The sequence below is a fragment of the Helicoverpa armigera genome, chromosome 8 (genome assembly GCF_030705265.1).
Source record: "Helicoverpa armigera isolate CAAS_96S chromosome 8, ASM3070526v1, whole genome shotgun sequence".
NCBI classification, from domain to species: Eukaryota; Metazoa; Arthropoda; class Insecta; order Lepidoptera; family Noctuidae; genus Helicoverpa; species Helicoverpa armigera.
Window position 1 is genome coordinate 1564643 of NC_087127.1, and position 16176 is coordinate 1580818.

General features: G+C 35.3%; 1 protein-coding gene across 2 annotated transcripts; it reads left to right on the plus strand.

Annotated features, from left to right (window-relative positions):
- The first annotated feature begins 39 nt into the window (after window positions 1–39).
- Window positions 40–15397, plus strand: LOC110383030 (uncharacterized). Of its 2 annotated transcripts, XM_021343742.3 has the most exons (8): window positions 40–778; window positions 1521–1861; window positions 4503–5348; window positions 7569–7934; window positions 8075–8182; window positions 9650–9736; window positions 10126–10365; window positions 10883–15397. In XM_021343742.3, exons 1-8 carry the CDS (start codon window positions 493–495, stop codon window positions 10922–10924), a joined length of 2316 nt encoding a protein of 771 aa, XP_021199417.3. In that variant the 5' UTR covers window positions 40–492; the 3' UTR covers window positions 10925–15397. The 2 variants fall into 2 exon arrangements, with proteins under 2 accessions (XP_021199417.3, XP_063891841.1); XM_064035771.1 differs by lacking the exon at window positions 8075–8182.
- Window positions 15398–16176: the final 779 nt, after the last annotated feature.

Below are 16176 nucleotides of genomic sequence, written 5' to 3' on the forward strand. Positions count from 1 at the left end.
TAAGTGGTTCACCAGAATTCACCAGTACTTTACAGCTTTTTTACTTATAGAATATGGCAACTCTGTGTAGTTCGCGTGCGATTTGCGTCCTAGCGCTATAGCATTTATTTTGCTGATTATTAAATAGAATACAAAAGTATTTTTTAAATATAAACTAATTTATAATGAAAACGATGTGCAGTGATAAGTTAAGATAGCGTTTATGAAAGTATTGTCACGAAATTAGTCACAATGACCCCAGAGTTCACGGCTGCTATTGCTAGTACATTGTGATATTACCCAATATGGGATAGAAATTACAAACAATTTAGGAATTAGTGTTGTTTATATAATTTATTTAGTTTTTGTACAACTTCTACGAACCTATGGTAGTTGGATGTAGATAAAAATTGCTGTACTATGGTTACAAATGGTCATTTTAAAGTCATTGAACCTATGCGCGGCGTGGTGACACTGTGCAGTGACTTGTGAATCGGAAATATGTAAATAAACATGAACGATATAAGCTTGAAAATAGTGGAATCTCCGAAGAGCCACGGTGGTGTTGATGTGTCTCCGACGGGGGATGCAGGTGCCGAGAATGAGGTGGATCCGTTGGCTATAGACGAAGCCGAACTCGACAGGATCAAAGAGCCGGTATCGCAAGAAGTGGTGCTCGAGAAACTTGACGAAGAAAAGGCGGGAAACTGTGATGATGATGCCAAAGAAAAAAATATAAGTGAGAGCCAGAATGGAAGTAGTGATAGTTTCCTAAATGTCCAGGCTGAGAATGTCAAAGGTAATGGATATTGCGCCTATTAGAGAATATAAACCTCTTTCGATAGCAAATCTCTTTGTATGTCACAAAAAATGGCTGTTATTTTAATACCACACCTTGTATAAATATGAATTAAGTTTAAAAGAATTTAAAGAATGTCATTGATTGCATGTTGAGCATGTACTATGCAGTAATTTCATCTATTGAGCTGTTTCACTTTATTCATCATATTCTTGCTGTGAAACTGCACTTGACAATATAAAAAAGTTATACAATTGTAGACAATAGGGCAGAGATCAAGTAGACTCAATTGAAAGCATTTGAATTTATTGCAGGATACCATAGTTTTTTGTTGTTGCATTGTTGGTTTGGAATCCTAAAGAAATTCTAAAAACCATTTTGTTATTTATGAAAAAAGCATCTACTCAGAAAAAATGTTTTAGGTCATTGAATGTCTAAGTTGGATCAAATTCTTATTACATTATGACATGACATAATATTACAATTGAAATAACCAATTCATGTTGAATGAAAAAAAGTACAGGACCTTAATCTTATTATTGTCTCTCACAATTATTTTTAGATTAAAATAACTTTCTATGGGTCCGTTCAATGGGTACCCTTAAAAAATCTCTACACATTCCACATTTACAAATATCTGTTACATTCATATTTGTTCCAATTAGTCTCAGTTATTGACAAAACAAAAACTAAAATGCAATAGGTCAGTCAAACCTATGACTTAAACCAATAACTCTTTCAGAGGAATTGACAAAAGAAGAGAATAGTCCCCCAGCGGTTGCCGAAAACCCTTCCCCTGAAGCAACAACCCAACCTGAGAATGAGCCAGCAACCGTAGCGGAACCGACCCCAGTTCCCGAAGTAGTTGAGAAACCGGTTGCTCCTGAAAATGCTCCTGTAGTTGCTGAGGTCCCAAAGAAGGAGCCAAGTCCTGTGAAGGAGGAGCTTATGGTTGTTGAGGAGCCGAAAAAGTTGGAACGGGAAGCTGATGTGGATATGACTGAGGTGGTCACGGTCGAAGAGAAAGTGGAACGGAAAACGGAAAAGCCTAAACCAAAGCCAATGAATGGGGATGTTACTAAGGTGAGTATCTTAATTCCCCAGCTCTGGACACATGTTAAGGCTTATTAAGAAAGAGGACTAAAGGCCTCTATAAAATTATAATATAGCTTCAGTTTTTTCTATGAAGTACGAACGTAATGAAGTAAGACTAAAAGTACACAATCTTGTTACATAATTATAAAGTTTAATTAAAAATCTACTTTATAACAATAAATAGAAATTACTTAATCAATTGAAATATTATTTTAAGCAGTAGTTGTTTTGCATAATATGTGCAAAAATTAAAAAAAAAAGTATTTTATAAAAAGTCATATCAAGATTGCTTCTCTGACCTTTTGCTAGTTGCCTACTCTGATGTAGAAGAGACTTATAAGACTCCATTTGTTATCTATACTAATATTATGAAGAGGAAAACTTTGTTTGTTTGGTTGTAATGAATAGGCTCAAAAACGACTGGACCGTTTTTAAAAATTCTTTCACCATTCAAAAGCTACATTATCCACGAGAAACATAGGCTATGTTGAGAAACATAGGTTATCCCGGTACGGGCAGTATTTACCACGGGACGCGGGTAAAACCGCGGGAAAACGGCTAGTTTACTCTATAGTGTGGTATTGGTAGAAATTGAAGCATTGTGCTAATGCATAATACTCATACTGACAATATTATGGGTCATTGAGATGTAAACACAGTCACTTGTGGTGTTTGTAAACATACAATCTACAGCTACTTAGTGTGAAGACCTACTGCAATTGAGTGGGTTAGGATTAACTTAAGTTAAAGTTAAGATGCTCTGTAGGTTGTAGAACATATTATAAAACGAAGTCCTTGGCCATGTATCCCTGTCTGTCCCTACTCAATATTCTCGAAAATAAATGTGTATTTCAAACATTTGTCGATCCCGCAATGTTCTGATGTCGTCAGAATTCCGCTCAGCATCTATTTGAAAGTACACTGTACTGTGATGGGCCTAAATAACTTACCGATACGTACGATTTTCTTCTACAAAGTAATATACTTCTTGTTGTTACAAAGTAAAAGGAAACAATTATTTTTTATTTTTATGTAAATATAAATGACCATCGAATGTTTACAGTTCACTAAAGAGTGTCTGTAAGTTATTACACAACTGTCATAAAATTCGACATTGTAGCTTTTCATTTGTTCCTACATTATGTATGGCCACTCCTTAGTAATCTCTAGGCTATGTTTAGCTGGAAAGTTTCGCTAGTAAAGTACACGAATACCTACGTATTATATGCTGACCTCAAGAACGTTATATCAATTTATATTATCAACCGAAGTTCCGTACCGAGGCTTTCAGGCGGGCACAATTAGGCGATGAACACACTATACCGCAGACTGTAGACAAAAATATATTTGAAATCCAACAGCGCCGAACAATTTAAAAGAACTCTTCGCTAGTGGGTGAACTGCCTTATGGGATCATTATGAGACCGTTTTGTTGCTAAGCGGTCCCTCGAACTATTAGGTCATTTATTACTTGTGCTTCGAAGATGAACGTAATAAGACGAGTTGGTAATGAAATTAAATAGAAAATGCTCGTCGTAATCAGGCTTTGGAGAACTACCATTTGCTATTATACCAAGTAGACTAATCTCAGAATTATAAAACGTCAGTAGACCCAAGAAACGTGGATCCGGCCTACTTTTACAAGCCTTTGAAAGACAACAAGCCTGAGTATCCACTATGCATTTCAAAATACAGTTTCTTTCTTAGACGCTCATCGATATTTTAACTCAGCATTTGACCTAACCGTCTGTTCGTAAAAACTTGTTGCAAAACGACCTTCCATGACACTTGATCTTTCTCAAGGTTACGAGCTGTTGGTAAAATTGAACAATATGGCGATATTGCACTCGAAATGCGCTTGCGTCGTAACGTAATACAATTATTATAATTTATTCTGTACTGTAGACAGTAGACAGATCAACAATGATTTTTTTCGCGTATATTTGACAGTGGTGAAGAATTTCCATGTTATAGATTTTTTGGGCAGTAAAATGAGTACCTACCTAACTTAAATTGGTCCTATAGTTAGACCGTATCCTTACTTTCTGGTTAGCCCTTCTCAAAAGAAGTATAGAATTCCAAAAGGAGCGACCAGTATTTTTGAAAATGGCGGACATGGCTCCATTCAAAAAGAGGCGTGGCTTGCCGTTAAGCACTCGAACGTCGCAGGCGCATTATATGACTATGTACTTGTAAACATGTTTTATGTTTTTATTTCCCCAAGCCGGGGTTAAGTAATGCGTAGAAGTCATGGCCGATTTCCATAGGAAAATCCCGTGTTTTCATTGTTGCTTTCAAATCTATCTGTTTGAAAAGTCGCACAGGGAACTTTAATATACTGAAGCGCGGTAAGCAAGTATGAGCGATTTAGTAAAAGTAATATGGTTCAAAAACCTATAAAGCTAAGGTCGCATTAAATTAAAGTATTGCCTAAAACTAATTGCGCAACAAAATATAAGTGTTCATTCGAAAGATTAGTCCAAGACATAGGTACTTAGACAGAACATATCTTAGAAAAATTACATTGGTACTTACTTGTCCTTAAATTGAACCTTCACACTTGTACTTGGGAGGCTGGCGCTTTAACTGCTGGGCCTAACCGATAAGCTAACACAATTTCTCATTTCAGGAGGAACAAGGAACGAAAAGACGGTCAAGTGAAGAGGTTGACACTGAGTCGCCGTTGAAGAAACTCTGTCAAGAAGTAGAGAAGACTTTCCCTCAACACGACACGATGATCAACGATTACATTCAGACAGCCACCAAGAACAACGTAGACGAAATACAAAGGCATACGGAACAACTGCTCTCGGAAATACAAACGTTAAGGGAACTGGCACAAAAGAAAGAACATGAATGGAACAATATACTACACCTAAAAAAAGTCAAAGAGGAAATTCTTCTAAGGCTCTTAAGACGAAAACAGGTGCTGTCCTTTGAAAAATCTGCTGAAATCAACGGTGCTGATCGCGATAGGGATCCTTTCGATTATCTGAACCAAGCGAAGAACTTAGCTATCGATAAAAGTGATGAGATTTCAGGGTTGGCACTCAAACAGCCTGGGTCTACGATCAGTCCTATGATGCAGACGCCAATTATGCCAGTTACAACGCATTTTAACCCAATGTCTGGGTTGCCGCCTCCATACGACAAAGCGCATATGTCGATGCCGAAACCAGTATTCCCACAGCAAATGATGATGCCTGGCCATCTCACTGGCTTCCCTAGAGACATGAATGGGCAGCTACCTTCTAGCTTCGGGCTTCCCATGGGCCGACAAGGTCCTACAAAAGATGTGAAGTCGATAATAGCAGATTATAGGCAGAGGAACCCTGAAGTGACGCCCAGAAGAGGTCGGAGAATGAAGTCCATATTGAATCCTAATATGATGAATGCGCCAAGACCTATAGCGCCGAAGATGGATAGTATGAACAATCTGAATAGCTTGAATATGCTGTTTAATAATCTGGATATGGTAAGTGTTCTTCTTATTAAAAGGTTTTACAATTATTGCTTCAGAGTTGTTTTCGATGCTTAAGACAAAATGTCAATTTATGACTATCTCTAACTACGACTTCTTTCGCTACTACGCTTAACGCTCATAGAAATTGAAAAAGTTATATTCAACAATCTATGAAAAAAAGTAGGCACTTTTTCCCTTAGCAAACTTTACTTTAATTATAAAATCCACCAAAGAACATTTTAGAAAGACTTTTTATGAATTTTCATACATCATTTTCCCAAACTCCTCACGTTTTCCCGCCAAAAACGAGAGGACATCAATCAAACATCTATCTGAATTCATATTCAATATACAAACTCTTTACATTACATAAACAGCATAGACTATCGCTAGAGTTTACAGTCGAGTCAATAATCTAATTTGTAATTTTGTTCCTTGACCCCAATTGTCAATGACTGTCTGTGCCGTAGAACAGTACTGGTCCACTTGTGATGGCGGACTGACGTCGTTTGCGGGTAGGCGAAGGTTTGATGACGTTGTATGTTCGAAATTTGAATTGGCGGATTAGGGAGTAGGCAGAAAAGTGGGGTGTAGAAAGTTAATTGATGGAAGTTTGATTGAGATAGCTGTGTGTTAAAAGAATGAACTTTATTTCAATCATTTACAAAGAAATGTAGATTTTGATTTTTTACAACTAAACAGATAAGCTACTATAGAAAGAAAAAAAGTTATCATAATTATTTACAAACGTAAAATTATATTGTTATAATATAATACCTTAGATTTTTAGAATCTTTACTGTGATCTTAAATTTTTGCTCTTCAATTATAGTACAAGTTTAAATTGTTATTTGAACAAGAACAATATTATCTTTTTTGCTGAGAAACGCGTTCGCGCAAAAAATACCCATAAACACATATACATAGACATAGATCTACAGAAAATATGTAGAGAGAACCCCTCTTAAACGTAATACCTACTTACCTCTTACCCAGTACTTTTCCGTACCACACAAAAAAAAAACTTAAGATATCTAACCTTTACAAACTAGTATAGTCTATGGGTGAGTGACAGAGTGTCACCTTGATCCAATATCTATGACTGCGCTAGGATTCAAACGGCCTTCGATCAATCAACTAGTCGCTAGTTTTACCGTTGTACTTACTTATACATATATTTTTATTATTATTTTGCAAGAAAGTTTTTCTTAAGGCTATAAAGGTCTTGACTTACGGAGTTGTTGGCGTGGTAAAGTTTCGTAGTCGGGAAAATCTCTTGAAGAAAACTTGTCATGCCTGCGCTTTCATAAAATTCTGCTAATTCTCAAGTGGTTTTTGTTTAGTAACAAAAATGCAATGCCCATTTTTTTCTCAAATTCCTCAAAAATATAAATTCTTAAATTAATTGATACAAAACGCAAAATTATTGTAAAAAAATCTACATCTAAGAGAAAGTCGTTTTATTTACACTAGTTACACAACTCTAGGACAGCCAAACCAAATTGGCTGAACATTTGTGGGGAGGTAGCTTAGACCCGGGGGAAGGACATTCAACCTGTTACAGAATAGAGAAGTAGGTCCCTCAAGACGTAGGTGAAACTAGTTGTTTTATATAACAAACTATTTAGATTGAGAACTTCTTTGATAATAATATATACTGCTAATATTTTACTATTTACCGTTCAAGTTAAATAGATTCATTCATAATAATCCATGCATTTACCGTGTAATCATAAGTGGGTGGGCCACATCACGATGTTTACCTCTTGCATTTTGATATGTCGGTTATTAACTCATGTAGTGTGTACTAGAATGTAAATCACTAGAATACTAGAATGTAAGTAAATGCTGTGCGTTTAAATTGAATAGACTTAAAAAAAAAAACTTCTAACATAGTTTAACATAAGTATGGACATTCTGAAAAAGAATATCAATGATGCCCCTTCTATGTCATTGTTCAATATATAATATTACTTACTACAGTTCTCGTAAAGCTCGATGACGTCTCGCAACTAAATTCCACGCATAAGTCAGTGCATGTATCCAACCCCACTAGCCGCTCCTACCTAGAATAAGAAATAGAAAGAAGCTGATACCTAGAATTGTTTTCTGCGCAGCTACATGCGCAACGTTCACTTCAGTGAAGACAAAAGTTTTAGGCGTTTTATGCAGTCTTTAAAATTACGTGTTACATTCAATATATTAAATTCTATTTTTTTTTTGTCAATTTCAGAACCAGAAAGCGATGTTAGAACGCCTCCAACAAATCCAAGCTGGTGGTCTACCGAACGGCCTCTCCTTCAAAGACGTTCTGGTCCAGTTTGCCAACATGCAGCAAGCCAACTCAGGCCTCATACCCAACAGGCCTCCGGAAACAATCACCAACAGGCCAGAACACCATGTCAGGCCCGAGGGTAGGAGGAGACAGGAGAGAAACCACGAAGATGTACATGTGTCTGTGAAGCAGGCGGAGAGATTAGCGTCTCCGAGCCCCAGGCTGCCACCACCACCACCGTACCCTGAAATATCTCTTCTACCTGTCACCACCAGCCAGGAGTCAACACAACAGAACTCCTTACTCCACGGCATTCTCACCAAGGTATCTAAATAAAAAACAAATTATCATTTTATTGCTTGTAGAAATACTCATATCCCAGCTTCCATTAATATTTTCTTTTTTTTTGTATATGGCAATAATGCTTGCAAACTAGCTTGAAATGAGTGTTGCCAACCTTCCAGCAGGCGTCTCCTGCGTCTCAGAGTTACTCCCCGACGTTGGCTAAACTGCTCATGTCGCCGGAAAGGAAACAGAGTGCGCCAACGTTACCAACTTTCGGTCAGGCCAAGGTACCACTAATGTACGAGATTATAACAATTGGTGTGCTGATTGGCCTTGATCATTCCAAATTCAAAATTTAGTTTTTAAGTTTATGTTATGGTTTTAAAGAGTTGAAGCTGCTCTGTTTAGGGTTGTGACACATTGTCTATGCTTTGTTCGAAAAGGTTTTATACTGAAATGTGTCCTGCTCAAATGTAATGATCATGGGCCTAAATGCACGCCTCTGATGCTGTAATGTGTCAAAATCTTAAAAATATTTGCAAAATCTATTTGAATGTTAAGGGCAACTTAAAGAAAGCAAATAATAAGTAAAAATATTGATTCATCTCAAAACTTACTGCAGTAAATATTTGCTTTTAACATTCATCTAATTAGCTTCAACTTTTTATATTTCAAAAATTTTGATTTGAATTTTGTGAGTCTGGCAATGCTCATTGATAATGCCACCTCATAATCATGGACCATAATATCAAAAAACATTTATGAGCAAAAAATATTATATCCTATACTCCTGTAGGCAAATATATACATACAGACCATATATATTTACTGTCAAAATTATAAAAATCATATATGTATCGTAAAAAATGTACTAAATAATGTATGTATTGGCAAAGTTCACAGCCATTTTCGGCTTTTTTACAGCATCTTATTATATTGCGGGAAATAAATTATTTATATGAATATATAGAATGCAAAAAATACTCTATGTAACAAATTATTGTGCGAAATATACATTTGACAAAAATGGCTTTAACGTCCACTTCTCAAATCTCAATTATAAAAAGCCCAAATTCACGTCGGCTTTCTTAAAACATCTGTTTACTATGAATTTTTGAGTTTAATTTTTAAAGTAAACATTGTTTTTTTTTTTAAATAAAAACGGACGTCTATGTATTCAACGAACTTGGGCCCAAAATTATCATTGATTTAATTTATATTTAGCAAAAAATGTTGCCATTTTTCTCAAATGTTAATAATGCAGCCGGGCAAGCGTCTGATTGGTTGAACGTGATTCGCTCCGCCCTGCTTACTGCGTTATTTAAAATATAAATATATATAATATGCATAGGCTTAGGTGCACATTAATCATTTATCTATGTAGCCAGGGGAAAATTTACTAACTGGGGGGGTCTAAAAATAACAATTTTAAGCAGTTTATTGGGTCATCATGTTTGTCATTCACATTCAATATAGCATGTTGTCAATCTACTCAAAATGTTAACATGATCATACTTCTTGGGATACATATGTATAACTTATAATAAAACAACCGAATTGATAACCTCTTACTTTGCGGAAAGTCGGTTAAAAAGGGAAATATATTCATGTGCTCCTAAGCTCTTACATAAATGATTATGGAATAAGACAATTGGAATATATTTTTAATACTTATATAATTTAATATGTATGCCTATATAATGTACTATGTTCATTAATGTGTTTGAAGTTAAGTAAATATGTATGTGTTGTAGAATTGCGGCGAGATTACAATCACGCCGGTGCAGCCGACCCCGCCTCCCGAGCCACAGCCTGAGAAGACTGAGGAAGTTGTACAGTTGGTAAGTTAGAATAAATACACCAGAAAGTATTATAAAAGATAAACATTGTGAACTGGTATGTTTTTAACTTTTTCTGTATACAAACCGTTGGGCCAGTTGCGAGAGGTCCTTAGAGGGCTGGTGAAACCGCTGGCAGAAGCTAGTAATTATTTTAATGTGTAAATTATTCAGTTTTCACATCAGGTGAATATCGATAGAACGGTCCAATATTATAAATTATGTTAAGATTTAAAATTGATTTGGTGATACCGGCAAAAATATCTCTTCGGATAATAAGTTTAATCAATTATTTTTTTGTAACTTAATGTATTTTATACAACTCAATGCTGAAATAGTCACATAACCATGGAACATTCTCCCAAAATTTAACCCATCCTCATACATTACAGGACGACGAAGAAAGTCCAGCATCAGAAGGCGAAGCGTCCGGTTCTCCATCAGGCTCCGGTTCAGGGCGGCTGGTGATCGACGAGGGCGGCACGGAAGCCCCGGCGGAGACGGGCGCGGAGGCCGGCGAGGCGGCGGAGGCGGCGGACGACGCGCCGCTGTGCCAGGGCTGCAGGCGTAGAGACGCGCAGTTCGTCTGTGCTGGTTGCGCTAACCAGTGGTATTGCAGTCGTGATTGTCAGGTGAGTAACCAGAAACCATGATAAAGCTGCCTGCATAATACGTCACTTTAGTCATACGTCGCCACATTGAACTGTAATAAGGATTTTTATAAAAGTGATGGTCATGATCTGCCTAGCCTGTACCCAACTATATTGGGCACAGCTTCCAGTCTAACTGGATGTAGCCAAGTCCCAGTGTTTTAATGGAGTGACTGCCTATCTGACCTCCTCAACCCAGTTACCTGGCCAACTCTGTACCCCTTGGTAAAACTGGTTGTCTGACTTTCAGTCTTCTGAATACCCGTAAAAGCTGTCAGAGATGTACAAGTGACAGCCGGGACTCACCAATTTATCGTGCTTTCCGAAACAAGTTAAACTTGTTTTGACAAGATGGTTGCCCATCCGCGGAGCTACCGCGCCAAGTATAGCTTAACCATATGATGATCGATCCGTGGGGGTATTAATTAGTTACGCGCTTCTCTCAACGAATCAAAGTAATATGAGTCATTATTTAGATAGTATTCCTAATTGTCCACAGGTAGCAGCGTGGGACGAGCATTCAGAAATGTGTTCGGGCTAACCATGATAAGTATATACTAGTTGTAATTATATACAGTATAGCGCACACGAATATACCGTATATAAATATATTTATATTAGCTCTAAGTTTACTGTACAGAAGAGCGGCGCTTGCGAGTCTCAAACTTAATAGACATGCCTTAAATCGAATAGTTTGTATTGTATGTGAATCTCTGATCTTGGGACGAGGTGCGATCGTTTTCAGTAAAAAAAAAGGGGAAAAAAGTTGTGATGAAAGTTCCTTAGGTTAAAAAAATAAATAAAAAAAATTACCAATTGATCTCGGATATCCTAAGGCAAGTAAAAATGTTACATTTAGGTCCCAATCATATTATTTTTGGATTATTCATTAAAACATTATTTTATCTTGTAATATTGTATGTATTAAATGGCAACATTCAATGTGAATGAAAGCGATCGCACTTTTATAGTAAAGATTGAGGTTTAAACTAATTTTTGATGCTACACAAGTCGTGTTTAGAAGTCAAGCATTAAATGTAAAATAAATACATTTCTCGACTTAAGATATTATTATAAAGGTTTTAAGTAATGTTTAATTGGTGTTTCAAAATTAAAAATTATAGTTGCCATATTTTGTATTCAATTTTTTTAATACATGAGAAGAAAATAAGGTACTGTTTCATCACTTCCATAAAGGTATGATTTGTAAAGGCTACTTAAACATTTGAAAAGAATTGGTTAGAAATAAGAGTGGGTTGCACCATGTAATTATAACGATAACCAAACCATAACCAGCCGTAAAATTGCTACCAATTGGTCAAAACAGTGATTTAACTGCTGTTCATAGTATGGTTATCCATATAACTCTATGGTGCAACGATGCAACCAGCACTAATTTTCTGTCATACTTATCGGGAGTTGTTAAAACTGGTCAGAAACCTATGTTGGTTAGTACTTCCCAACAAATACACTGCCATATATGATTCAAATAAGTTTTTGTAGTTAAACATATATAACATTTTGTGAGTAAAAAAGAAAATGCTTCCGCCTGTAACGAAATTTCAATTAAACATTACATAAAAACGTGTATAGTGTCCTAAAAAGATATTCCTAGTAGAAGCCGTATTAGCTGTGTCATAAGCCTAAATATTCGTTTGACTAGCATAGGATATAAATATTTATGATTTCAATATAAACCTAAAAATTATTCCTCTTTTTGGGAGTACTGAATGGCTGCTAGATGAATAGCAATGGCTGATAATTGTGACATCATTTGACAGGGCCGCCATATTTGATTTTAACCAATTTTTTTTTGTAAATATTTCATTCTAAAGAAATGAGATAGATCGACTCATGACTCCAACGTCATGTTAAATGTTTTTGTTAATAAGAAGCTCTACTTGCTTCTCATCTCAATTGTCATTGGCAAATTGGATTGCCATAAATAAAAATTAATGAGATCAATTTCAAATACCATGAAAGTTAATATTCTTACAATAAATATGTAAAAATGTTTCCGTCAAATTAAAATATGTTAAGCAGTAAATGCAGCCGAAAATCGATCTCAGTGGCGTGCACTTGGAGAGGCATATGTCCAGCAGTGGACTGCGATAGGCTGATGATGAAGCAGTAAATGTTTTTATGAAATTGACTTTAAAATCAAAAAGTGTTTTGACAGGCTATGTTAAATGACGTCAGGTATAGCCGTGAATTGTGTCTAAAATATAGTGCTAAATGACCATTTACATGTAGTATGAGGTTAATGAAATTTGTTCCTAAATATGTTTGGAAGCCAAAATTGTCCGATAGTAAAATCTTGACGAAGTATGAAAATCGAAGCATGATCGTTTATCATAATAATTTTATTGACTGATTTTATAAGTGTGAGGAAATCGAAAAAAACTTTTATTTGTATTTAGTTCAACGTGGAAGCTAAATTTAATTTATTATATTTTTCTTTTTTTACTTGTGACTCGATTCGTTGCGAATCTATGGCCAAAGACCATAGAGATTCCGCGACTTAAAAATCAATTTTTTGTTTTTGGTTTATTCTTAAAACATTTTCGTATTTTTCCGCATCGCAGTTGTAATGGAAAGAAGCACGTAGATATAGTTTTAAGTGCCTAATATTTTTGGCTTTTTAATAAGTGGCTCAAAATATAAAATAATAATAAATGCAAAGAAATAATGTTTTGCTGCGATGCGGGAAAATGCCCGTGTTTGAATAAAAAAATATATGATTATATGTGCATCTTTTTTGGCATAATATTATAGATACTTCATAATAAAAAAAACTGCCTTATTGTAAAAACAGATTGTTCAGCCAGTCAAGTACCCCCCTTTACCCTAAAAATTAGGCCATTCCTTTAAAAGCTATGTATAGAGACATGGTGTTAGAATTTACATTATTTATGAGCGAATACCCAACTAATAATGTATATGCATTCTGAATTATGCCAAAATTTACAATTTAATGCATGTGTATACTTACTTTTTTACGGTTGAACATAGCCTGATGTTGATTGAATCTTTGAGACATTTGAATAATTTGTATCTGGTTGTGAGAAATTTTATTAGAACACAAGTGTAATGGAATTCAGCTAGTCGAGTATTTTTATTTACTTTTGTACATACAATACATACTTTGATTTTCATTTAAAATAAACGTTTGGCCAAGCTTATACTTATTTTTTTAAACCGACTTCCCAAAGAGGAGGAGGTTCTCAATTCGTCGGGATCTTTATTATTTATAATGAACATACAAATACCCCGTTCCCCGAATACAAATAAAGCCAGAGATACTACATAAAGTAGTATTTATCGTATTTTTTCATTTTCAGATTTCTAAGTTCCTTAATCATTTTTTGTTTATGATAATATGGTATAATTCAGAATGCAGTGTGCCTGAGTGTATTATATAAAATATAAAGCGAAATATATTAAGTTAGCAATAGCTTGTAAGGTTAATGTAATTATGTGAAAAATTTTACTTTTTTGTTTCAATTTAAATCGGAAATTGAAATCAAATTTATTTTCAAAAGGTCAGACGACGATTACTTCAGACTTTTTGGCGAACATGTTTTTTTTTTAAATATTTTTGACGCGATAAAATGTATTTTGTGTCATTTGAAGCAATCGTCCGTCTCGAAGACGCCTTTTACATTCGATACCTAATGTGATTTTAATAAAGCCTAATTTAGCCGGGTAGTTCACAAAATCACTGGCTAAATACTGACTGGGTTAAGTAAAGAATTTTTTGCACAGTCGAATTTGTAATAGCGATTGAAACATAAATAATAATAGGGTTTATTTTCTACAATAATGAACATTAATCGAGTATTATATTGTAATATAAAGGAGCGTTCTAATTTTCTACACTATGTGCAGTGCCAAAATATATGACTTGGGTAAAGTTTTGTATGGTTTATGTGCGAAATGACCGGTTGATATGAGCAGTCGTGTTTGGTGTCTTGTCAAGAGATTCCCTCTGGAAGACACAGGCTTGCTTGTTGTGCCTTGCTGTATAATTTTAATAGTTTAAGGGTGTGAAACAAAGATGGTATTGCTCAAACGCCTTCATTTTAACTTTTATTTTCGCCAAAAAATATTTGATAAATAAATTGCCAGACTTAGTAAATACGCTTCATCTCGGCGAGTATTTTCTTTTGAAAAATAGTAATTCTATTTACAATACCCGGTCAATTCCGACTAATCATTATCAACTTTACCCATTTATTAATAGTTTATTTTCAATATTTCAACAAAACATGAGTTTTTCATTTATTTACAGTTTATTGTTTTATTCGATTGCAAAAATGAAGTAAATAAAATATGATCCTTGAAAGGAATTATTTTTTTTTTGTTTATTAATTTAGTTTGCTGATTTAAAGTAGTTAATGTGGGGCATCTAGTGTTCAAATTATTTTGCGAAACTGTGGCGTTATATTATAAATCTTTATTTCCAGGATTTTGCCAAAATTCAAAAAGAACTTTAAACTAAGACGGCATAGACAAATCGTTCGTGAACTATTATGATGAAAGCAGCTTTTATTGCTAAGTTTGTGTGAGTGACTTATGCACACGAATTGTAATGTGCAAAGTTCCACGAGGTTTTTTATTTGCCATGCCACAAAAATCTCTTTTTTCGCAAAAGTAACAAGTAACAACTGGAATTACTAAATAACATCTAATTACCTGTATTCTGCAAACAAAATACACAAATCCTTATTTTTCTGTAAATTGAACTGATAAATTAAATTCAAATTTAAATTTATTCAAATTAGGCTTACATGTTAGCCAATATGAAAAAAAGCAACAACAATGAAGTCTCCAGTTGTGTAGTATGTTCTTGTAACGCCACAGTATACCACAGTGTATCATAAACCAGTATGTCGTCTTCACATCGACTCGTACGCGTGTCCGTATCGCTAGTCACGATTTTTGTTACCTATATAACTGTTTATGTATTTTGTAACTTATGTGTTATATAAGAATAAATCACTACTGTATTTCATTGGCGAGTTTTTATTTAACCTTTAAGATAGATTTCACTGTTTTTGTGATAATTTTATTTAATTATCGTTATTAACCGTCATCACGTGGTCGAGGGCTCGCAATCATCATCCTCCGAGGCTTTTTCCCAAACATGTTGGGGTCGGCTTCCAATCCAACCGGATGTAGCTGAGTACCAGTGCTTTCCAAGGAGCGACTGCCCTATCTAACCCCCTCAACCCAGTTACCCGGGCAATCCAATAGCCCTTTGTTAGACTGGTCAGACTTACTGGCTTCTGACTACCCGTAACGACTGCCAACGATGTTCAACGACATCCGGGACCTACAGTTTAACGCTCGAGCCTTAAGTTTTTAGTTGAGGGCTCACAATATTTTGATTAACACTTTAAAAACTATGAAAAAGTCAAGAACACAAAATAATCGCTGAAAGGTTTGCACAGAGTAATGGCCAACCACTCAGTCCCGCGTCCAAACAAAAGTGCAACTTGGCTTGCCCGCCGAATCATAAATTATAAAACACCGAGCGCCTGGACCACGGCCGCCGTTAAAATAATTAAAAATAAAAAAGGAAAAACATAACTATGTATAAAAAATTCAACTGCTTCGTAAGCAGCGGTGATCGTACCCAAAAGGCTGCCACACGGGGTGGCAATGTAATGGAAATTATTAATCTATACTAATATTATAAAGAGGAAAACTTTGTTTGTTTGTTTGGTTGTTATGAATAGGCTCAAAAACTACTGGACAGTTTTTAAAAATTGTTTCACCATTCGAAAGCTA

Coding starts and splice junctions, on each gene's coding strand:
- LOC110383030 (XM_021343742.3), top strand. CDS start 493: ATGAACGATATAAGCTTGAAAATAGTGGAATCTCCGAAGAGCCACGGT. Junction 1,862..4,502: donor TGAATGGGGATGTTACTAAG/GTGAGTATCTTA, acceptor TTCTCATTTCAG/GAGGAACAAGGAACGAAAAG. Junction 5,349..7,568: donor TGTTTAATAATCTGGATATG/GTAAGTGTTCTT, acceptor TGTCAATTTCAG/AACCAGAAAGCGATGTTAGA.